The 25177-nt window shown below is 32.6% G+C and overlaps 2 protein-coding genes across 2 annotated transcripts in view; one reads left to right on the forward strand and one right to left on the reverse strand.

Annotated features, from left to right (window-relative positions):
• Window positions 1-518: 518 nt before the first annotated feature.
• On the forward strand, window positions 519-8935 carry LOC139502782 (uncharacterized). The gene is made up of 2 exons (XM_071292365.1): window positions 519-768; window positions 6659-8935. The coding sequence occupies exon 2, from the start codon at window positions 6671-6673 to the stop codon at window positions 8342-8344; it is 1674 nt and encodes a 557-aa protein (XP_071148466.1). The 5' UTR covers window positions 519-768; window positions 6659-6670; the 3' UTR covers window positions 8345-8935.
• Window positions 8936-20717: 11782 nt separating this feature from the next.
• The window catches only part of LOC139503232 (low-density lipoprotein receptor-related protein 2-like), a 126002-nt gene continuing 121542 nt past the window's right edge, over window positions 20718-25177 (reverse strand). Inside the window, exons 81-83 of the mRNA XM_071292991.1 lie at window positions 25034-25121; window positions 24110-24224; window positions 20718-22073 (exon numbers count right to left, since the gene is read on the reverse strand). Coding sequence (XP_071149092.1) covers window positions 21789-22073; window positions 24110-24224; window positions 25034-25121 — 488 coding nt within the window. The 3' untranslated portion in view covers window positions 20718-21788. The remainder of the gene's footprint in view (window positions 22074-24109; window positions 24225-25033; window positions 25122-25177) is intronic.

Genomic DNA, 25177 nt, shown 5'->3' on the forward strand with positions numbered 1-25177 from the left:
TTTGTAATATCGCATCTTTTAAGTGATGACAAAAACTAGCTGCGTGTCGATTTACCTGATAACCTTGGGCTAATAAACTCACCATATATTTCCCCGATTTAAATTATATACACTAGACGCGTGATTTGACCATATTGACTACAAAAGACTCATGAGTGATGCTCGAATCAAAAAGTTTAAAATGCTAAATAACCTTCGAAGTTAAATAGCAGTGAGGACCCAGAATCCTGAGCAGTTCTGAAATAATATACAACCAGGGTTTGTTTACTTAAATAGTTTATTCAAAATGGTTGAATTTACTAAAAACTAAAAACTAATTTTGTTTTATAGTAGAAGGCATCGTGTTTAAACTAATTCCAAAAACCGCGCTTTTAATTATATTTTTTCTAACTTTAACGGTGTCACGTGATATTTTATATTGTAACCAAGGTAAACGTTGACGTGTCCAGGTATAAACTGATAATAGTACACAGGTAAGCAGATGCTTTTTCATTTTTCATTTAAATTGCCACCGTTTTAAACCTGCAATCATTTAAGTTGTTCACCGTTTTATACCTGCAATAGTACCAAACACATCCAAATCTGACAAAACATGTGTTCAACAAAATGTCGGATTGTATGCAATACTAGTGTTGGTTGTAAATGCTTTACTTAAGAAGATATGTCCTTAAACATGTTTAGGTAATCTGAAAATTGTATTCAACCACTGAAAAGGTCTACACTCTATATTGCACAATGTGGAGATAATAAGTAAACACAATATTCAAGGTAAGAAAAATATACATATGTATTGACCCTTTCACTACAAACCAGTAAAAGTCTGGAATGGCCTATTTCTGTACCGATAGTTACTCGACCACAGTGAATTGGTCTGAATTTTACTAGACATTACTCGACCCTAGTCTTAACAAAACTCGACTGTACTGATTTGTACTTGACCCTTATCTTTTATATTTCAAAAGGGGAAAAAACAAAGAAATGAATAAATTGTTCTTTTGTTTAGTGATAAAGTCTATAGTAATACCTCCTGCTTGGGGCACACTCATTACAAAGATCACACCTGATCAGTAGGTATTATATTTCAAATAACATTAATTCAAAATTGCAACATCCTGTAGAACTTAAATCGCAGGGCCTTTTGAATTCAATAGATAAAAAATACAAGAGTTTAATAAAAATATTATTTTTACCTGTAATACACACATGTACTGAGGTAATTCAATCTGATTAAAGTGCTTGTATGCCATAACTTTAATTTTGACAAAAGTTATTTGAATTATTTGAATTCAATTTTTACTGCAACTTTTCTTTTCTAAAAGTTTATTAAGGATTGCTATGGAAGTTTGTTATGTTGATATTATATACTTGGTTTTAAAAAACATGCGAAGATGTCATTTTAAAGATTAATTATGAAGTAGCTTATATACTATTTTATATTTATTTTAATAAAAACAAATGTTCACCACTTGGTTGTGTACGGTTCAGACTTACTGACTAGGTCGAGCATTGTTCAGACTATTTCGAGTATGGTTCAGACTAGGTCGAGCATGGTTCCGATTATGTCGGGTATGGTTTAGACTAGGTCGAGCATGGTTCGGACACGTATAAAAAGGTTAGGTACTGATCGAGTTAAGGTCGGGTACCAGTTCAGACTGTTAAGTATGGTTCAGACAACAGTCGAGTTAAGGTCGGGTACAAGTTCATTATTGTTAATTATGGTTCGGACTACAGTCGAGTATTACATGTATCAAGTAAATTGACGACCAATTCAGACTAGTCGAGTACAGATATAGGCCATCTCAGACTTTTACTGGTTTGTAGTGTTTTTCCATATAAATTATGGAGATGTGTTATGAAATCAAATTTACATGAATATTTTTGCTTTAAAATGTAGGTATTAATATAAACATTATAGATACTCTCTACATAATAAATGACAGCGTTGCGAAGAAACGCTACTATTTTCCATTTAAATTATATCATGCATTTATTTGACAAAGATAGTGTATTTTCATTTAAATTTGTATTAACATATATGAATGAGATACAGTACAGTAACATGAGTAACAAGAACGCAGTTTTCAATGGTTAACATAGTTCATGCATTGCATATATTGTTAGTGAGTTTCAAATTTTCAGTTTTAAATTGCAACAAATACAAGTATATATATTTTTCTTAACAAATCTTTATAACAAATGAAAAGACTGGAAAATCAATTGAACACATTTAAATGTCGTCTGAAATTTAACAATAATGTGTAGCCTATTAATAATCATTTAAACAAAATGTGCTATAACACACAAGTTTAATGTATTGATCATCATTTTCTTTTTTTATGTACTTTGTGGTTTCTTATTTCTGACTTATTTGATTATCAACTCAAGAGAATCTAAGAGTAATTTCGTCTACAGATATTTGCATGTATAGTTGAGGGGGAGGGAGATTTATCTAGACTTCGGGATTAAAAAGGAGGCCATAATTTTTGCGGAAATTCATAATAAGGTCTTTATGTTCACGAAAATTCGGGATTTACTTTTATCAAGACTCAGGAACTTAGGTTTCTTTTTCGGAATCAAGAAAGAAATGCTTATTTTTCAGGAACTCCTGATAACATCCTCCTTGCGCCCTTCTTAAATTACTAAGATAAAATTATAATGTTTTGTTCATTCGTTTTGTGGTTTGCTATCACAATTAGGGGAAGGGGGTAAAAGACTGTTCCATATGCATAAATCAATGTACATATTCAAAGAAAGACAATGTGCCATTCCCAAGACAATAGTCCATTTGCCAGTTACCGATTTGATTCTGTTATTACACACATTTTTCACAAATTACCTCCCTTTGTCAGGTGTAGACTGGTTCCATACCCGGACACAATTGGCGTCTGTCAATGCATAATTTATTGAAAGTATTGGCGGTTTTACTAATTTTCCATAAAAGTGATTTCTGATGTCAAAAGTAATAAGCTTAACAACAATTTGATGAAATTAAAACAGATTTTAAAAACTTAAAGGTTACTCACATAACGCTCGGATTCATTTACTCTTTTTGTTAGTCCTCCATTGAAATTAAAATTAATGTTCCTCATTAGGGAGACAGCTAAAAAGGAATATCTAAATACAGGGTCAATGACGGGAATTGGCAAATAGACTATTCATATTAGTATTTGTTGTATTTGTACCTATTTAGTAATTTGATTGAAGAAAAGTGAATCAGAATGCTCAATTTAATCAATTCGAATCTAAGTAACTTAAAAGTAAGATGAATTTAGTAGAGGTACGTGCTAGCAAGAGATTATTTCCTTTTCTATTGCTGAAAGTGTCAAATTGGTAGTGGCCTCTCGATGCCTTTCCTTGTATCAAATCTCGCGTTAGGGATTAGTCTGCATTCATTAAAAATCATTTTGGATTGCTGTCACATGTAACTGCTGTTTACTTAATTATTCCAATGTATCGTTCTTTGTGATATTAATCTTGTATTAAGAAATTATTATTTGTCTTTGAATGTTAGCGTACTTTTTTGAAACAACCAAAGATAATTTGTAATATCTTATAAACAAAGTGTTTCTTCCGTTTCGGCAAAACTGCGTCTGGTAAAAGAACACACACACAACCACAAGTAAATATATATTTAAAACCATGAAATTTAATATGTATCAGATCGTCTTAAAGGAAAGATACCCTACAAAAAATGAAATATTTTTATGAGTAAAAACATAGATTAATATACGACTTATATGTCTAAAAGACCAAGCAAATTATTGAAAGAAAGGGTTATTAAATAAATTAACTAGAGGCTCTTAAGAGCCTGTGTCGCTCACCTTGGTTTATGTGCATATTCAACAAAGGAAACAGATGGATTCATCACAAAATTGTGTTTTGGTGATGGTGATGTGTTTGTAGATCAAACTTTACTGATCATTCTTGTTACTTACAATTTTCTCTATCAGTAATGAACTTGGCCCTTTAGTTACAGAGGAAAACACTTTGTAAAAACTTACCAAAATTTACCAAATTAATGAAAATTGTTAAACAAGAGTGCACACACTGAAATGTCTCGCCTTCTTTACTAATCATTGATATTATGTTGATAGTCCTAAGTATAAAGCTTTATTACAACTGTCACATAAACTTAACATTAACCAAGATAGCTAAATAAAGACCAATGAACCATGAAAATGAGGTCAAGGTCAGATGAACCATACCAAGCAGACATGTACAGCTAACAAAGCTTCCATACAACAAATATAGTTGACCTACTACTTATAGTTTAAGAAAAATAGACCAAAACACAAAAACTTAACACTGTGCAATGAACCGTGCAATTGAGGTCATGGTCAAATAAAACCTGCGGGACTGACATATAGATCATAATATATTTCCATACACCAAATATAGTTTAACTTTGGCATATAATATAAGATAAAAAGACCAAAACTTAAAAACTTAACTTTGACCACTGAACCATGAAAATGAGGTCAAGGTCAGATGACATCTGCCCGCTAGACATGTACACCTTACAATCATTCCATACAACAAATATAGTAGACCTATTGCATAAAGTATGAGAAAAACAGACCAAAACACAAAAACTTAACTATAACCACTGAACCATGAAAATGAGGTCAAGGTCAGATGACATCTGTCAGTTGAACATGTACACCTTCCAGTCCTTCCATACACCAAATATACTAGCCCTATTGCTTATAGTATCTGAGATATGGACTTGACCACCAAAACTTAACCTTGTTCACTGATCCATGAAATGAGGTCGAGGTCAAGTGAAAACTGTCTGACGAGCATGAGTACCTTGCAAGGTACGCACATACCAAATATAGTTATCCTATTACTTATAATAAGAGAGAATTCAACATTACAAAAATTCTGAACTTTTTTTTCAAGTGGTCACTGAACCATGAAAATGAGGTCAAGGACATTGGACATGTGACTAACGGAAACTTCGTAACATGAGGCATCTATATACAAAGTATGAAGCATCCAGGTGTTTCACCTTCTAAAATATAAACCTTTTAAGAAGTTATCTAACGCCGCCGCCGCCGCCGGATCACTATTCCTATGTCGAGCTTTCTGCAACAAAAGTTGCAGGCTCGACAAAAATGACTATAAAGGGCAATAACTCCCTGACTATTTTGATAATGTTGACTTATTTGTAGATCTTAATTTGCTGAACATTATTGCTGTTTACAATTTATCTCTATCTATAATAATATTCAAGATAATAACCAAAAACGACTAAATTTCTTTAAAAATTACCAATGGGGGGGGGGGGGGGCAGCAACCCAACAACCAGTTGTCCAATTCATCTGAAAATTTCAGGGCAGATAGATATTTACTAGATAAACAAGTTAATCCCTGTAAGATTTGCTTTAAATGCTTTGGTTTCAGAGTTATAAGCCAAAATCTACATTTAACCCCTATGTTCTATTTTTCGCCCTGGCGGCCATCTTGGTTGGTTGGCTGGGTCACCGCACACAATTTTTAAACTAGATACCCTAATAATGATTTTGGTTAAGTTTCGTTAAATTTGGCCCAGTAGTTTCAGAGAAGAAGATTTTTGTAAAAGAGAACAAAAATTTACAAAAAATTGGTAAAAAATGACTATTAAGGGCAATAACTCCTTAAGGGGTCAACTGAACATTTTGATCATGTTGACTTATTTGTAGATCGTACTTTGCTGAACATAATTGCTGTTTACAGTTTATCTCTATCTATAATAATTTTCAAGATAATAACCGAAAACGGACAAAATTTCCTTAAAATTACCAATTCAGGGGCAGCAACCCAACAACCCATTGTCTGATTCATCTGAAAATTTCAGGGCAGATAGATCTTGACCTGATAAACAATTTTACCTCGTCAGATCTGCTCTAAATGCTTTCGTTTCAGAGTTATAAGCCAAAATATACATTTTACCCCTATGCTCTATTTTTAGCCATGGTGGCCATCTTTGTTTTTTTAGCATGTCACCGGACACAATTTTTAAACTAGATACCCCAATGATGATTGTAACCAAGTTTGGTTTAATTTGGCCCAGTAGTTTCAGAGGAGAAGATTTTTGTAAAAGTTAACGACGACGACGGACGACGGACGCCAAGTGATGAGAAAAGCTCACTTGGCCCTTTGGGCCAGGTGAGCTAAAAAAATGAAAGTGGATATATATTTTGATTGCCAGATATCTATCATCAATAACAGTTTCCTGATTAAAAAAATAATACTAAGGAAAACAATGAAAAGTTTCATAACAAATATAACAGTCTGTATCAGTGCGTGTGTTGACTAGGCAAGTATTACATGCTTCTAATCATAAAAGAACTCAGAATCGGAACCTACATTAGCATGGAAATACCAAAATTACCGACTAATAACTAAAACTTTGCTTAATGTACAATTGCAACTTTTTTATAAATATAAATGCATTGTAGTGTATAGATAGCAACAGTGCACTGTACAATTATATAACAGTACAACGACAAAAGATGAGTTACTGAACGGATAATACATTTTGGAAAAGATTATACATGAGTGATAAACAAACAATTTGAATAACTTCATCATCACTGAGACAGAGTGGTAATAGTTTATATGTTAAAAGAAATTTGATTAAGAAAATTACTACACCTCTCGTTTTCTTTTATAGGGACTCCCAAATATGGCCTCAGCAGTATCTTGCGGTCCATGTTTGTACGATGACGTCACAGGGGTGGCAAAACGATGGTGCACTTATTGTGAAGAGGGATTATGTGAAGATTGCGAAAACGTTCACAGGAAAAGCAAAATATCAAGGAACCATAAGGTTATATTAATAGAAGATTATCGCAAGATTGAACATGTGTCAATCTCCCAGGTCTGTAAGAATCATGGAGAAAACCTTGAGTGGTTCTGTACAACTCACGACAAAGCCCTATGCATGGTTTGTGTCACGTCAAATCACAAGTCATGTTCTGGTGTTGTACCAATTAGCGTTGCCTCAACAAATGCAACACAATCGACTGCTTTAGCTGACCTTGAAGAATCCATCGAGGGAACACTGCTCAACGTGAAACAATGTATAATAAATCGTCAATCCGCTTCAAAAGAAATTGAAAAACGAGAATTGGTGGTTAAAACCCTAATTCATGAAACTCGGACAAAAATTAATGACCACCTAGACAAGTTAGAAACAAAATTATTACTTGAACTAAAGTCAGTCTCTCAGACTTGTAAATCGAAATGTGCAAAATTCGTTCAGAATTTAGAATCAACAGAAGACAAGCTCACCAAAATTAGGGAAGAAACACTGCACATGAAACAATTTTCTTCTGATATACAGGTATTTCTTGGAACACGCCAAATTAATAATTTGGTCGTAAGCGAGACGGAATCAATTAAGAGTGCCATTGGTACTACCAAGGATAATGAATTGAAAATAGTTTTTCATAACCTCATTGTGAAGTTATTAGATGAAGTCAAAGAACTTGGTCAGATTAAAGTCTCAGCCTGTGCGACCAGTCTGCATTTCAGAGACATAAAAATCGATCAAGCTCAAATAGGGATTTCTATCCCAACATCAAGAAACATGTCTGAAATTAAGCTTCAGGTAATGACATCTTTTGATATATTCAAATACAGAAAGCATACAATGAATATTTCAAGTTGTGTTTCATTGCCGGATGGTCATTTCTTGATGGCGAATGGAAAGGGAAAGCATTTAATACTGTACAATGATAAAGGTAAACATGTGCGTGCAATTCCGGTTTCTTCCCGACCATATGATATTACAGTAATTAAACCTAGTCGTATTGCTGTGTCATATGGTGACGCAAAGTACTTAGAAATAATAGATATCAATACCTTTACGGTTGAAAAGAAAATTGAATTAAAAGAAGATTGCTTTGGAGTATCTGAAGAAGATGGAAGACTTTACGTTGTAGGATACTCTTCAATACAAGTCCTGGATCTATCGAGAAGACAACTGGAAACACTGAAAATGGAATTGAATGATGTGTATTACATCACAACTAGCAAAGACAGGCTATTATACACAGACACGAGCAAAAACAAGGTACATTGTTGTCGTTTGAACGGAGAAGAGTTATGGCAGTTTGAAAGTGAATCCATTCGTTTACCTGTAGGTATTACAGTAGACAATAAGCAAAACGTGTATGTTGTAGGTCATAGTTCCCGTAATCTTACCGTCATACAACATGATGGAAAGGACAGTACGACTTTATTGACTTTACAAGATGGACTACATAAACCGAATGATGTGTATTTTGACAAAGAAAAAAGAACATTACTTCTGTGCAACGAAAGGGGAAGGGTTACGCTGTACAAAGTTATTTGAAACTTTTCAAATCATGTTCTAAAATTACGCTTTCGTAGAAACGTTCCTACAATATGCGAGAGAAGAACGCGATAAACGTTTGATCTGTTTTGTTTTCAAGTTGGATAATAATGTGGTGCTGCTTGTATCATTCTATATTCTATGCAATTCAATTGTGCTTACACTGAATTATTCAAAAAGGATTTGAAAAACTGCCTCCGCACAAAACTCAATTGAAAGCTTCCTCAATCAAATTTAAACGGATTTTTTGCAAATTTTCTAGACGAACAAACAATATATTATTTGACCGTTTTATAGCATACGGCCCTCAAAGTAGGAGTTTGTCAATGGATTGCATACTTAAATTGATGGTTAAGGTAACACAAATAGTAATATAACATTGACACACATTTGTGTGCACGTGGTGTCTTTGGTTCTATTTTTACTGATAAATATCCTTTATGAACTTGGTGTTGATTTTAACTCTGTTAAGAGTCTCTTTTGAATATAAACTCATAAATCATTTTTGTAGACTAGAAATCAAACATAGCTGAATCTATATTGGCAGTTTTTAAACCTTATCTTTTGAATCAATAAACAAAGGGACATAAATCCAACTTTTATCAATTTCAAATTTGTCTGATCACCGCAAAATTTACATGCAAAAGGCTGCTAATGAGGTTTTGGTCTGTTCAAGCAATGTGGTCTTCTATTTTTTCAAACTTCTCTTAGGATTGGCGATTGATATGGTAATATTATATGCCACTAAAAGAATGAATATAGGATGACAGTGGATAGTTTTAATTTTATCATTTCAATATCTATGTGTTACTCTGATGTCAAAAGTATGAGAATTCAAATTTGTCTCCTAATTCACATGACCTTTGTCCTTGTCCTCATTTCCATGGTTAAGCGACTTTTTGATAAATAAAACGTTTGGTGGAATGTTCACTTATTATAAGTAATGGAATAAATAAATTTGGTATATAGGATCCTTGCATTCTATCAAACGGGATTCACCTGACTTCTCTCTCATTTCATGGATCAGTGATCAAGATTAAGTTTTTGTGGTTAATATACCTTATCTTAGATACTATAAGTAATAGCTCAACTATGTCTGGCATGATTGATGTGTAGAAATATTGCAAAAGAGGGGTGAAAGATACCATAGAGACAGTCAAACTCACAGATGGAAAACAAAATGAAAACGCAATGGCTAAAAAATAAAAGACAATCAGACAAATAATAGTACACAGGACACAACATAGAAAACTAAAGACTTAGCAACACGTACACCATCAAAAATTGGGGTTTATCTCATGTGCTTCGGAAGGTTAAGCATGGTGTAGATGTCAGACCATTTGGTAATAATCTGATTTGGTTGGAGTATAGCCCACAGGCCATGGTGTAATATGTACATACGCATTACAAAAAATTACAAAAAATAAATGGTGCACCATTGGCTTCTTAAGTTCTTGGTAACGTCTGGGGGGAAATAACCATAACAAGAGGCTGTCACAACGACAGCAAACCGGATTTATTAACATTTATTTGTATCCTGCCAATATCACAAGAACCATAACTGATGAACGGTGAAAGTGAAAATCGTCAATATCAAATTTGACCTCCATTTTGTCATCAGTATCAACATATTAAAATTTGAAAAGCTTAGGTTGAATGGTTCATGAGTAAATGCCCTGACACGACTGAAAAAGCCATTTTTCAATCTTTCAAGAACCAGAACTCCAGAACGGTAAAAGTCAAAATCGTCTTTATTGAACTTGACCTCCATTTTGTCATCAGTAACAACATATTAAAATTTTGGGAGCTTTGGTTGAACAGTTCATGCGTAAATGCACAGACACGACTGGAAATGCCATTTTTCAATCTTTCAAGAACCATAACTCCTGAACGGTAAAAGTCAAAATCGTCATTATTGAACTTGACCTCCATTTTGTCATCAGTAACAACATATTAAAATTTGAAAAGCTTTAGTTAAACAGTTCATGAGTAAATGCACGGACACGACTGAAAAAGACATTTTTCAATCTTTCCAGAACCATAACTCCTGAACGGTAAAAGTCAAAATCGTCTTTATTGAACTTGACCTCCATTTTGTCATCAGTAACAACATATTAAAATTTTGGAAGCTTTGGTTGAACAGTTCATGCGTAAATGCACGTACACGACTGGAAATGCCATTTTTCAATCTTTCAAGAACCATAACTCCTGAACGGTAAAAGTCAAAATCGTCATTATTGAACTTGACCTCCATTTTGTCATCAGTAACAACATATTAAAATTTGAAAAGCTTTGGTTGAACAGTTCATGAGTAAATGCACGGACACGACTGAAAAAGCCATTTTTCAATCTTTCAAGAACCATAACTCCTGAACGGTAAAAGTCAAAATCGTTATTATTAAACTTGACCTCCATTTTGTCTTCAGTAACAACATATTAAAATTTGGGAAGCTTTGGTTGAACAGTTCATGCGTAAATGCACGTACACGACTGGAAATGCCATTTTTCAATCTTTCAAGAACCATAACTCCTGAACGGTAAAAGTCAAAATCGTCATTATTGAACTTGACCTCCATTTTGTCATCAGTAACAACATATTAAAATTTAAAAAGCTTTGGTTGAACAGTTCATGAGTAAATGCACGGACACGACTGAAAAAGCCATTTTTCAATCTTTCAAGAACCATAACTCCTGAACGGTAAAAGTCAAAATCGTTATTATTAAACTTGACCTCCATTTTGTCTTCAGTAACAACATATTAAAATTTGGGAAGCTTTGGTTGAACAGTTCATGCGTAAATTTACGTACACGACTGGAAATGCCATTTTTCAATCTTTCAAGAACCATAACTCCTGAACGGTAAAAGTCAAAATCGTCATTATTGAACTTGACCTTCATTTTGTTGTTTGTAACAACATATTAAAATTTGAAAAGCTTTGGTTGAACAGTTCATGCGTAAATGCACGTACACGACTGGAAATGCCATTTTTCAATCTTTCAAGAACCATAACTCCTGAACGGTAAAAGTCAAAATCGTCATTATTGAACTTGACCTCCATTTTGTCATCAGTAACAACATATTAAAATTTGAAAAGCTTTGGTTTAACAGTTCATGAGTAAATGCACGGACAGGACTGAAAAAGCCATTTTTCAATCTTTCAAGAACCATAACTCCTGAACGGTAAAAGTCAAAATCGTCTTTATTGAACTTGACCTCCATTTTGTCATCAGTAACAACATCTTAAAATTTTGGAAGCTTTGGTTGAACAGTTCATGAGTAAATGCACGTACACGACTGGAAATGCCATTTTTCAATCTTTCAAGAACCATAACTCCTGAACGGTAAAAGTCAAAATCGTCATTATTGAACTTGACCTCCATTTTGTCATCAGTAACAACATATTAAAATTTGGGAAGCTTTGGTTGAACAGTTCATGAGTAAATGCACGTACACGACTGGAAATGCCATTTTTCAATCTTTCAAGAACCATAACTCCTGAACAGTAAATGTCAAAATCGTCATTATTAAACTTGACCTTCATTTTGTTGTTTGTAACAACATATTTAAATTTGAAAAGCTTTGGTTGAACAGTTCATGCGTAAATGCACGTACACGACTGGAAATGCCATTTTTCAATCTTTCAAGAACCATAACTCCTGAACGGTAAAAGTCAAAATCGTCATTATTGAACTTGACCTCCATTTTGTCATCAGTAACAACATATTAAAATTTGAAAAGCTTTGGTTAAACAGTTCATGAGTAAATGCACGGACAGAACTGAAAAGGCCATTTTTCAATCTTTCAAGAACCATAACTCCTGAACGGTAAAAGTCAAAATCGTCTTTATTGAACTTGACCTCCATTTTGTCATCAGTAACAACATCTTATAATTTTGGAAGCTTTGGTTCAACAGTTCATGCGTAAATGCACGTACACGACTGGAAATGCCATTTTTCAATCTTTCAAGAACCATAACTCCTGAACGGTAAAAGTCAAAATCGTCATTATTGAACTTGACCTCCATTTTGTCATCAGTAACAACATATTAAAATTTGGGAAGCTTTGGTTGAACAGTTCATGAGTAAATGCACGTACACGACTGGAAATGCCATTTTTCAATCTTTCAAGAACCATAACTCCTGAACAGTAAATGTCAAAATCGTCATTATTAAACTTGACCTTCATTTTGTTGTTTGTAACAACATATTAAAATTTGAAAAGCTTTGGTTGAACAGTTCATGCGTAAATGCACGTACACGACTGGAAATGCCATTTTTCAATCTTTCAAGAACCATAACTCCTGAACGGTAAAAGTCAAAATCGTCATTATTGAACTTGACCTCCATTTTGTCATCAGTAACAACATATTAAAATTTGAAAAGCTTTGGTTAAACAGTTCATGAGTAAATGCACGGACAGGACTGAAAAAGCCATTTTTCAATCTTTCAAGAACCATAACTCCTGAACGGTAAAAGTCAAAATCGTCTTTATTGAACTTGACCTCCATTTTGTCATCAGTAACAACATCTTAAAATTTTGGAAGCTTTGGTTGAACAGTTCATGCGTAAATGCACGTACACGACTGGAAATGCCATTTTTCAATCTTTCAAGAACCATAACTCCTGAACGGTAAAAGTCAAAATCGTCATTATTGAACTTGACCTCCATTTTGTCATCAGTAACAACATATTAAAATTTGGGAAGCTTTGGTTGAACAGTTCATGAGTAAATGCACGTACACGACTGGAAATGCCATTTTTCAATCTTTCAAGAACCATAACTCCTGAACAGTAAATGTCAAAATCGTCATTATTAAACTTGACCTTCATTTTGTTGTTTGTAACAACATATTAAAATTTGAAAAGCTTTGGTTAAACAGTTCATGAGTAAATGCACGGACAGGACTGAAAAAGCCATTTTTCAATCTTTCAAGAACCATAACTCCTGAACGGTAAAAGTCAAAATCGTCTTTATTGAACTTGACCTCCATTTTGTCATCAGTAACAACATCTTAAAATTTTGGAAGCTTTGGTTGACCAGTTCATACGTAAATGCACGTACACGACTGGAAATGCCATTTTTCAATCTTTCAAGAACCATAACTCCTGAACAGTAAAAGTCAAAATCGTCATTATTGAACTTGACCTCCATTTTGTCATCAGTAACAACATATTAAAATTTGGGAAGCTTTGGTTGAACAGTTCATGAGTAAATGCACGTACACGACTGGAAATGCCATTTTTCAATCTTTCAAGAACCATAACTCCTGAACGGTAAAAGTCAAAATCGTTATTATTAAACTTGACCTCCATTTTGTCTTCAGTAACAACATATTAAAATTTGGGAAGCTTTGGTTGAACAGTTCATGCGTAAATGCACGTACACGACTGGAAATGCCATTTTTCAATCTTTCAAGAACCATAACTCCTGAACGGTAAAAGTCAAAATCGTCATTATTGAACTTGACCTCCATTTTGTCATCAGTAACAACATATTAAAATTTGAAAAGCTTTGGTTAAACAGTTCATGAGTAAATGCACGGACAGGACTGAAAAAGCCATTTTTCAATCTTTCAAGAACCATAACTCCTGAACGGTAAAAGTCAAAATCGTCTTTATTGAACTTGACCTCCATTTTGTCATCAGTAACAACATCTTAAAATTTTGGAAGCTTTGGTTGAACAGTTCATGCGTAAATGCACGTACACGACTGGAAATGCCATTTTTCAATCTTTCAAGAACCATAACTCCTGAACGGTAAAAGTCAAAATCGTCATTATTGAACTTGACCTCCATTTTGTCATCAGTAACAACATATTAAAATTTGGGAAGCTTTGGTTGAACAGTTCATGAGTAAATGCACGTACACGACTGGAAATGCCATTTTTCAATCTTTCAAGAACCATAACTCCTGAACAGTAAATGTCAAAATCGTCATTATTAAACTTGACCTTCATTTTGTTGTTTGTAACAACATATTAAAATTTGAAAAGCTTTGGTTAAACAGTTCATGAGTAAATGCATGGACAGGACTGAAAAAGCCATTTTTCAATCTTTCAAGAACCATAACTCCTGAACGGTAATAGTCAAAATCGTCTTTATTGAACTTGACCTCCATTTTGTCATCAGTAACAACATCTTAAAATTTTGGAAGCTTTGGTTGACCAGTTCATACGTAAATGCACGTACACGACTGGAAATGCCATTTTTCAATCTTTCAAGAACCATAACTCCTGAACAGTAAAAGTCAAAATCGTCATTATTGAACTTGACCTCCATTTTGTCATCAGTAACAACATATTAAAATTTGGGAAGCTTTGGTTGAACAGTTCATGAGTAAATGCACGTACACGACTGGAAATGCCATTTTTCAATCTTTCAAGAACCATAACTCCTGAACGGTAAAAGTCAAAATCGTTATTATTAAACTTGACCTCCATTTTGTCTTCAGTAACAACATATTAAAATTTGGGAAGCTTTGGTTGAACAGTTCATGCGTAAATGCACGTACACGACTGGAAATGCCATTTTTCAATCTTTCAAGAACCATAACTCCTGAACGGTAAAAGTCAAAATCGTCATTATTGAACTTGACCTCCATTTTGTCATCAGTAACAACATATTAAAATTTAAAAAGCTTTGGTTGAACAGTTCATGAGTAAATGCACCGACACGACTGAAAAAGCCATTTTTCAATCTTTCAAGAACCATAACTCCTGAACGGTAAAAGTCAAAATCGTTATTATTAAACTTGACCTCCATTTTGTCTTCAGTAACAACATATTAAAATTTGGGAAGCTTTGGTTGAACAGTTCATGCGTAAATTTACGTACACGACTGGAAATGCCATTTTTCAATCTTTCAAGAACCTTAACTCCTGAACGGTAAAAGTCAAAATCGTCATTATTGAACTTGACCTTCATTTTGTTGTTTGTAACAACATATTAAAATTTGAAAAGCTTTGGTTGAACAGTTCATGCGTAAATGCACGTACACGACTGGAAATGCCATTTTTCAATCTTTCAAGAACCATAACTCCTGAACGGTAAAAGTCAAAATCGTCATTATTGAACTTGACCTCCATTTTGTCATCAGTAACAACATATTAAAATTTGAAAAGCTTTGGTTAAACAGTTCATGAGTAAATGCACGGACAGGACTGAAAAAGCCATTTTTCAATCTTTCAAGAACCATAACTCCTGAACGGTAAAAGTCAAAATCGTCTTTATTGAACTTGACCTCCATTTTGTCATCAGTAACAACATCTTAAAATTTTGGAAGCTTTGGTTGAACAGTTCATGAGTAAATGCACGTACACGACTGGAAATGCCATTTTTCAATCTTTCAAGAACCATAACTCCTGAACGGTAAAAGTCAAAATCGTCATTATTGAACTTGACCTCCATTTTGTCATCAGTAACAACATATTAAAATTTGGGAAGCTTTGGTTGAACAGTTCATGCGTAAATGCACGTACACGACTGGAAATGCCATTTTTCAATCTTTCAAGAACCATAACTCCTGAACAGTAAATGTCAAAATCGTCATTATTAAACTTGACCTTCATTTTGTTGTTTGTAACAACATATTAAAATTTGAAAAGCTTTGGTTGAACAGTTCATGCGTAAATGCACGGACAACATTTGGTTGCCGCCCGCCCGACCGGTGTCATATGGTATTTTGAACCCCCTAAAAAGTGAACCCGGGGTCATTTTTCACATATGGTATTTTGAACCCCCCTGCGGTATATTGAACCCCCCTGTTTTTGATAAATAGTATTGCAGATAATCTAATTTACAATTTATTGGCTATCATTTTTTTTAATTTGTGGTTTTAAGTAGGGGGTTCAATATACCGCAGGGAGGTCAAAATACCATGGCTAAGCAAAATTTTCAAAATATCTTTTCCAGCATGTTTAACACATACAAACCACTTATTGGAGTATTATAACTATGTTAAGGAGTTAGAATAGCTTGAATTTTTGAAATTCAAGGTCTATTAAGTAGGGGGTTCAATATACCGCAGGGGGGTCAAAATACCATGGCTAAGTAAAATTTTCAAAATATCTTTTCCAGTATATTAAATACATACAAACTACTTATTGGAGTAATATAACTATGTTAAGGATTTAGAATAGCTTTAATTTTTGAAATTCAAGGTCTATAGTAGGGGGTTCAATATACCGCAGGGGGTTCAAAATACCATGGCTAAGTAAAATTTTCAAAATATCTTTTCCAGTATATTAAATACATACAAACTACTTATTGGAGTATTATAACTATGTTAAGGAGTTAGAATAGCTTGAATTTTTGAAATTCAAGGTCTATAGTAGGGGGTTCAATATACCGCAGGGGGGTCAAAATACCATGGCTAAGTAAAATTTTCAAAATATCTTTTCTAGTATATTAAATACATACAAACTACTTATTAGAGTATTATAACTATGTTAAGGAGTTAGAATAGCTTGAATTTTTGAAATTCAAGGTCTATAGTAGGGGGTTCAATATACTGCAGGGGGGTCAAAATACCATGGCTAAGTAAAATTTTCAAAATATCTTTTCCAGTTTATTAAATACATACAAACTACTTATTGGAGTATTATAACTATGTTAAAGAGTTAGAATAGCTTGAATTTTTGAAATTCAAAGTCTATAGTAGGGGGTTCAATATACCGCAGGGGGGTCAAAATACCATGGCTAAGTAAAATTTTAAAAATATCTTTTCCATCAAGTTTATTATTTTGACCCCCCTGCAGTATATTGAACCCCCTACTCTAGGCCTTAAATTTCAGAAATTCTGGCAATTCGAACTCTTTTATGTAGTTAGAATACACCAATAAGTAGTTTGTATGTATTTAACTTGCTGGAAAAGATATTTTGAAAATTTTACTTTGCCATAGTATTTTGACCCCCTGCGATATATTGAACCCCTTACTCTACACAATTCAAAAAATTCTGGCAATTTTAACTCTTATATGAAGTTAATATACACCAACAAGTAGTTTGTATGTATTAAACTTGATGGAAGATATTTTGAAAATTTTACTTTGCCATGGTCCATGGTATTTTGACTCCCCTGCGGTATATTGAACCCCTTACTCTAGACCTTTAATTAAAAAAATTCTGGCAATTCTAACTTTTTTATATAGTAATAATACACAAATAAGCAGTTTGTATGTATTAAACTTGCTGGAAAAGTTATTTTGAAAATTTTACTTTGCCATGGTATTTTGACCCCCCTGCAGTATATTGAACCCCCTACTCTAGGCCTTTAATTTCAGAAATTCTGGCAATTCTAACTCTTTTATGTAGTTAAAATACACCAATAAGTAGTTTGTATGTATTAAACTTGTTGGAAAAGATATTTTTAAAATTTTACTTTGCCATGGTATTTTGACCCCCCTGCAGTATATTGTACCCCCTACTCTAGACCTTTAATTTCCAAAAATCTGGCAATTCTTACTCATTTTGGTAGTAAGAATACACCAATAAGTAGTTTGTATGTATTTAACTTGCTGGAAAAGATATTTTGAAAATTTAACTTTGCCATGGTATTTTGACCCCCTGCGATATATTGAACCCCTTACTCTAGACAATTCAAAAAATTCTGGCAATTTTAACTCTTATATGTAGTTAATATACACCAACAAGTAGTTTGTATGTAATAAACTTGATGGAAAAGATATTTTTAAAATTTTACTTTGCCATGGTATTTTGACCCCCCTGCGGTATATTGAACCCCTTACTCTAGACCTTTAATTAAAAAAAATCTGGCAATTCTAACTTTTTTATATAGTTAGAATACACAAATAAGCAGTTTGTATGTATTAAACTTGCTGAAAAAGTTATTTTGAAAATTTTACTTTGCCATGGTATTTTGACCCCCCTGCAGTATATTGAACCCCCTACTCCAGGCCTTTAATTTCAGAAATTCTGGCAATTCAAACTCTTTTATGTAGTTAGAATACACAAATAAGTAGTTTGTATGTATTTAACTTGCTGGAAAAGATATTTTGAAAATTTTACTTTAGCCATGGTATTTTGACCCCCCTGCGGTATACTGAACCCCCTCCTCTAGGCCTTTAATTTCCAAATATGGCAATTCTAACTGTTTTATGTAGTTAGAATTCACCAATAAGTAGTTTGTATGTATTTAACTTGCTGGAAAAGATATTTTTAAAATTTTACTTTGCCATGGTATTTTGACCCCCTCCCCCTTTTTTTACCATGGAAAATCAAAACTGCCCTTATATATATATATATACATATGTTATAATTACAAATAATTAAAGCATTCAAGCTACATATGGTCTAGTTATAATGTGTCAATAAGTATTTTGAATGACATTTTGTTGGTAAAGACTTCAGAGCACTTATACCAAGCAAAGATATTTCTTTTAAATAAGCATGGAAAATGTACCTCCCCTTCTTGTATGAATGATTTTTTAATCTATGATAAGCTTTAGAATAATGTAAAATGTTCTAATATTCATCTAGGATGAAAAAAACAAGGGGGTTCAATTTACCATGGGGGTTCAATTTTCCATACAGGGGGGTTCAATTTACCATGGGGGGGGTTCAATTTACCATAGCGATATTTTGACCCCGGGGTCAATTTACCATGGGGTTCAAAATAGCATGTGACACCGGCCGCCGTACATCCCCAAATCAATAACCGACATTTTTGTCACAAAAATCCGGTTAAAAATGTTTCAAATGCAGCAAATTGACAATAATATTTACTTTTAAATTGATATAATTGTATTAGTGTTCTGTCTATAACACCAAAATATTGTCATCTGTTAGAACATACTGTTGATTCACTATTTTTCTTGGATGTCCTGAGTAATGATAAACCACAAATATAAATATAAATCCTCAGAAAATATAAAATTTTACATAGGCTGGTGCGAAGACTTTTGCATAACCACAAAATAGAAGTATACATGAAAGTTGGTACCAAGGAAAAATACAAAATCCCCAGGAACAGCTCTATATTAACTGTCGACATTGATATAAGAGATAAAATATGTTGTTCCAGTTTTTGTTCCAATAGCTACAAGATACTTAAAAATTTAAATTCAGATCGTTTTTAAATCATATATGAAAGTGAAATAGTTAAATAATAATTTGCTATCATCAGCCAGAATTATTTTTTTTTTTGGTCAAAAATGCTAAGAAACATCGATGATGAATTAATTTGACCTCATTGACTCCATATTCATTTGAACTTGGATTTAACACCGTAGCTAGAGATAGATTATGCATGATTGATGGGTGTTAGGATATCAAAAAAGAAAAGAATATCAACATTGAAAGTGAAACAAAGGTAAATCATTTGAATGACTGATTCGATCCAAAAAAAAATCACTCTTATACTTATCAAAAATTAACTTATTCTTTTAACCTTAAAATTGAAAACAAACAGACATAGAAGTATCCATTTGCACAAGGACCATATATGAGATGCGACTGTCGTACAAGTGAGATGTTCAGCACTTTAAAACAAGGTTCAATCCACCATTTTTTACATTTTAGAATGCCTGTACCAAGTCAGGAATATGACAGTTGTTGTCCATTTGTTTGATGTGTTTTATAATTTAATTTTGCCATTTGATTAGGGAGTTTTGGTTTAGAATTTTCCTCGGAGTTCAGTATTTTTGGTGATTTTACTTTTTTTTTTATATCTATTTATATTTATGTTTATGTAAATAACGTGTTATCTGACCGTCAGTTGTTTTTTTTTTGGAGTCATCTCAGTAGTGAATTAGATGGCATCTAGACTAAAATACACAGGAAACGAAGCTACATCATATCGAGCCCATGCTCTGTAAATTGTTGATTTTAGACTTTTATAGTTTGGGGAAAATGTTTTAAATTGTTGTAAATCTAATATGAGAATTTGAGTCAAATCGTTGAACCTGAATTTGACAGATAGTGCCCCTTTAAAAGTATTCATTCAAATAGTTCAAGATGGAAAACTTTATTTTGGAATTTCCAAAGTGAGAAGAAAATTCTTGTTTTATAAAAATTGGATGGAAGCATTACTTTGTATACTGTTAATTTTAAAAATATTGTGTTTTTTTTTTTTAAGAAATGGACATAAATGCAATATTAATTATTTAGATTTTGTTAAAAGCAGCATACATGTACCAATATATTTATATCAGATATCAGAATGTGAGTTCTTATTATTGTTAAACCAAACCAGTTATTTATTCACATTAACAGAAACTTTGCAACAATTTCTGAATTTACAGTTTTGTCTTGCAATAAAAAAAATAGTAGGTAAATATAACCTTAAACCACTTGTCTTTCACCATTATTATTATTGTCTGTAAGAACAGATGGCAAATAAGGAAAAAAGTCAGAAACTGATTAAACATTTTTATATAATAATATGAATTGTATGACAACTACATCAACTATTTACAAATGTTCAGGAACTAAATATAAAATGAATTTGTATTTGATTACATAAGGCATTTTGACAGGGCATCACATAATCTCCATAATGGGTCTCTAGATTGTGTGCCTGTAATCAGCTGATTTATGGGATCAAATTTGTTGATTGATGAAGAATATGTGTGCCTTCTTTACCAATTTGATTAAAATACAGATCCTATCGTACAAGGATCTGACAACACTAAGTAATACTTTCAGTTCTTGATATAAATGAATCAGCCAATGAAACGTCTGCCTTTGAAGGTGTATTCATTACCAAAAACAAGAGGATCATGAAAGGCCATCAAAACAAAAAATAGAAAGGAGCGACATCACATCCTTATAAGCTTAGACTTGGACACAGGATTTGTATTTCAATCATAATGCTTTTTTTTACATAAAAATAATAAATGTATTGAAAATAACAATGAAAATATTATGATGGTTATCAAAAATGAAAAAAAATGAATTAAGCAAGCACACATGCCAAAAGTCACTGGAAGGTCTTGCTGTATAACAAAATAGATACTTCAAATTTCAATTTCTTAATAAAGAACACGTCCAAGATTTTGATCAGCAAAAACCTTTTAAACCTCCAGTGGATGCTCCGAATTTTCTGTAGTATTCAGGCACAATGAAAAAATTCTATGATATTTTGCCAGTTAAGCTGTGAAACTGACAATTGATTATACAGAAGCTGTTAAGGCAAATCAAACTGCATACTGATAATTGCTTCATGTATCCTATATATACAGACAGCTACTTTCTAATTCACTCAGTATTATGTTGAAAATGCAAAGCAATAGCCAAAGCTTGATTTCACATTGTCTGGAAACATTGTCTTTAGTTTGTCATGAAATTTCAAAAAGCAAACCTCTGAATGGATGACACATGCACAAAATTATCCAATCACTGTCCTTTTAAACAATATGATATGTATGTCTTTGTAATAGTAATTGATCTGAGATCATTGGTGAGGAAATTGTACCCAGAATTCATTGCTACAATTCCTCTTCTGCAACAAGTCCTTCTTTATCCTTATCTGAATGTTCAACAGGACTCAATGCCTTTTTCTTCACTCTATATTTCCTTAAATTACTAGGAGTAGCTCCTTGAGAACCATCCTTTGGAAGTCCTACACTAATATCAGGGGAATTAACTGGAGCCTCGTGATCAAGGGAGGTAACTGGATTCTCCATAGAATCAAATGTAGTGTCTATATCTTCTGATTTGTAGTACATTGGATTACAAAAGTTTGTAGAATCGAGCTGTATATTTGTCATGTTCTGGAATAGAAGATCAGAATTTGAGGTCATTCAAAATAATAATATGTTTTTATGCCAACAATTTCTCCGTTCGTGTTTCGTTATTAAATTTGTAACATTAAATATGTGTTGCACATGATATTTTTTATTTAAATATTGAAAAGCAGATATTTTCGTGGAGGATTTAATTTCTTTTATTACATTGAAAGAATATATCCATGAAATTAAAACACCCACGAAAAATTTAACCTTCATATACTATCACTTCCATTTAATGGAAACCAGGAAATAAAATCCCTATGAAATCTTATATGGAGACGAAACCACGAAATTTAATCCTCATGAAATTTTATATAGACATAACCACGAATTTTAACCCCACATAAATCAAAAATCAAAGGTTTAGGTCTCAGAGGCAAATATACTAGTAACACTCCTCCATGACAAAAGCTTGTGTGCATATATATATTGATTGATAATTGATCACTTGCTTAAAGCCTTAGGTGGCATGTATATTCAAAATAGAAAACTGTTGAGTATTGGATCTGATAGCAATCCAAAATAAATTGTTTGAAAAATTAAGCTTGATTCCCAATTTAAATAAACTTATGTTCTTTAATTATATCATTTCACTAAGGAAATATAATGGATATAGATATACCTATTAAAAACATTTACACTGCACACATTCTATTTGAGCAGTCTAAATGTGTTGATTGTATATTTTTATGGCATATACAGTCATTAACCAGATATCACTTTTCCTCATGAATATTTAAATAGTAAAGCCTGATTTAAATTTAAATATTCATGACGACCCACTTCAACCTGTAGCATGGAACGACTCAAACTTATTTTTTACAATTGTTGGAAAAACATATTAATTGTTAATATTTTTCGTTAAAATCTAAAAATTATTATGTTTTATGCTCATTGTTGATATTTTAGTCCATACTTAAATGAAATCGATTGGTTTCAACGGGTAATGTACATTTCATTGTGCTGTATATTTCAAAAAGAATTTTTCCCAATATTTTTTCTTTTTTCTTCTCTGTTAAAATAACATATTACTTTATTCACAAGATACAATAAGATTATTATATATGGTTTTGAACACACCTTTCGTTTTAGAATAGAAAAACTAAGTACATCTTCCTATATGTTTTCGATAAAGAGTCTAGTTTTCGTAGCAAGAAGTTTTAATTCATTTTTCATGTGCAGTTTTAGCAAAGCCTGTATAGACTGCATATTCAGTTCAATTTTGTCGAATTTGCATTTATTACGTATTTTCCAAATAGCCCATTTAAAATAAGGTATTATTGCATAAACAATGGTATTATGAAATTCTCTGAACAAATTCCTAATAAAATATCTTTTTCAACAAGAACCTCCTCATGTATAAGGTTATAAAGTTTCTATCATTGGTTTAACATTGTTATATTGATAAAATAAATGCTCAAGAGTTTCAATATTATTGATTTCATCACATAAGTGATATTTTTCATTTGACATATGTATTATCTGCAGTCTGTTTTCTGTATATATAATCATGTGTATACATTTCCATCGAAATTCTTTAACTTTTCTTTAATATTCATTTTACTTAAATTTAGTCAAATTTTTTCCTAATCTATAAAGGCTATAATAGTACAGAGCCTTGCGTTTCCCCGTTTCTAAGCCTCATCCTTATATTGTTGATATGTCAAGTCAGTACACTATTATTTTCTATTGGGCAAACAGGAAGGTGTTAATTAAATGATCTTAAAAGTATCAGACATACAGAAAATTGATTTATAAGTAGTTGCACCCATCGTGATGTTCATGGATCTGCTTACCCTCCTGGAGTATTGAGATCACCCCCAGTTTTTCTCCAGTACCGCTTAGTCTTTAGTTTTCTATCTTGTGTTTTGTATATTGTTGTTTGTTTGTCTTTTTCTTTTTTACCCGTGGACTTGTCAGTTTACTTTTCACATATGATTTTGAATGTTCCTTTGTTATCTTTAATCTCGCTTTCCATGTCAAAATAAAAATAGTCCTGACACTTTAGATATACTTACATGCCCTGATGAGCTAGTATCGTCACTAGTAAATGGAGGTGTAATTTCTACATTAGTGCCTTCTCTATATTTAACTACTCCTGACCCTCCTTTGAATTCACCCTTCACTACTTTCCTGTATCAATATAAAATGCATTAAATACAGAAATGTGTTGAAAAACAAACAAAATTAAAGGATGTTATAAATTATTTTATTTTTGAACAAAATGAAGAGACGGCAAGTTCCTTTTCTTGTGGGAAGGTGAAATAAGGCCTCTCATAAACTGTGAAATATATATTAATTCTCAGTTTCAGAATCAGATGCATCTCATGGGTAATATTTTCAAAAGCAAACACCAAAACGTTGTGATTGGTTGAAAACCTTCCAAAGAATGGACATTCAACAAATGACGTATAGTGATAATCATTTTGGTGTACGAACAACAAAATTACCCAAGTAATGCGAATTGTAGATCAATTTTAAGTATTGAAATGAAAATGTAATGTACAACTCAAAGATTAACAAGAATGTGTCCATAGTACACGGATGCCCCACTCACATTATCATTTTCTATGTTCAATGGACCGTGAAATTGGCATAAAAACTCTTATTTGGCATATCATTTGTTTCAAGTTTCAAGTTGTTCGGACTTCAACTTCATCAAAAACTATGTTGACCGAAAACTTTAACATGAAAACTTTAACCTGAAGGGGGAAAGACAGACACACAGACCATAAACATAATGCCAATAAATGGGGCTTAAATTCTAGAAATTTTCTGGAAAAGAGGGACAAATATTATAGCTTTATTCAAAATTCCAAAAGGAACAGATATATGTTACCAAGAGCTGAGTAGTAGCTGAGAATGGAAGAGATTATAAAGAAAAAATTCCTTCAAAAAAAATAGTTCCTTATGTATAAAATAAAGTTTCTTGCCATACAAACCTTTTTCTTCTGAAGACATACAACAGCAACAGAATCATGATCAGAACAAATCCGAGAACAGAAACAGGAACTATAATTGTAGCGAGTCCTACAAAACAAATAATTATACATAATCAAATATGTAACTATGGCAACAAATCAACT

The sequence above is a fragment of the Mytilus edulis genome, chromosome 14, assembly GCF_963676685.1.
Source record: "Mytilus edulis chromosome 14, xbMytEdul2.2, whole genome shotgun sequence".
Taxonomy (NCBI): Eukaryota; Metazoa; Mollusca; class Bivalvia; order Mytilida; family Mytilidae; genus Mytilus; species Mytilus edulis.

Bases quoted from the DNA above. Each gene is read 5' to 3' on its own strand.
- LOC139502782 (XM_071292365.1), top strand. From the start codon at position 6,671: ATGGCCTCAGCAGTATCTTGCGGTCCATGTTTGTACGATGACGTCACA.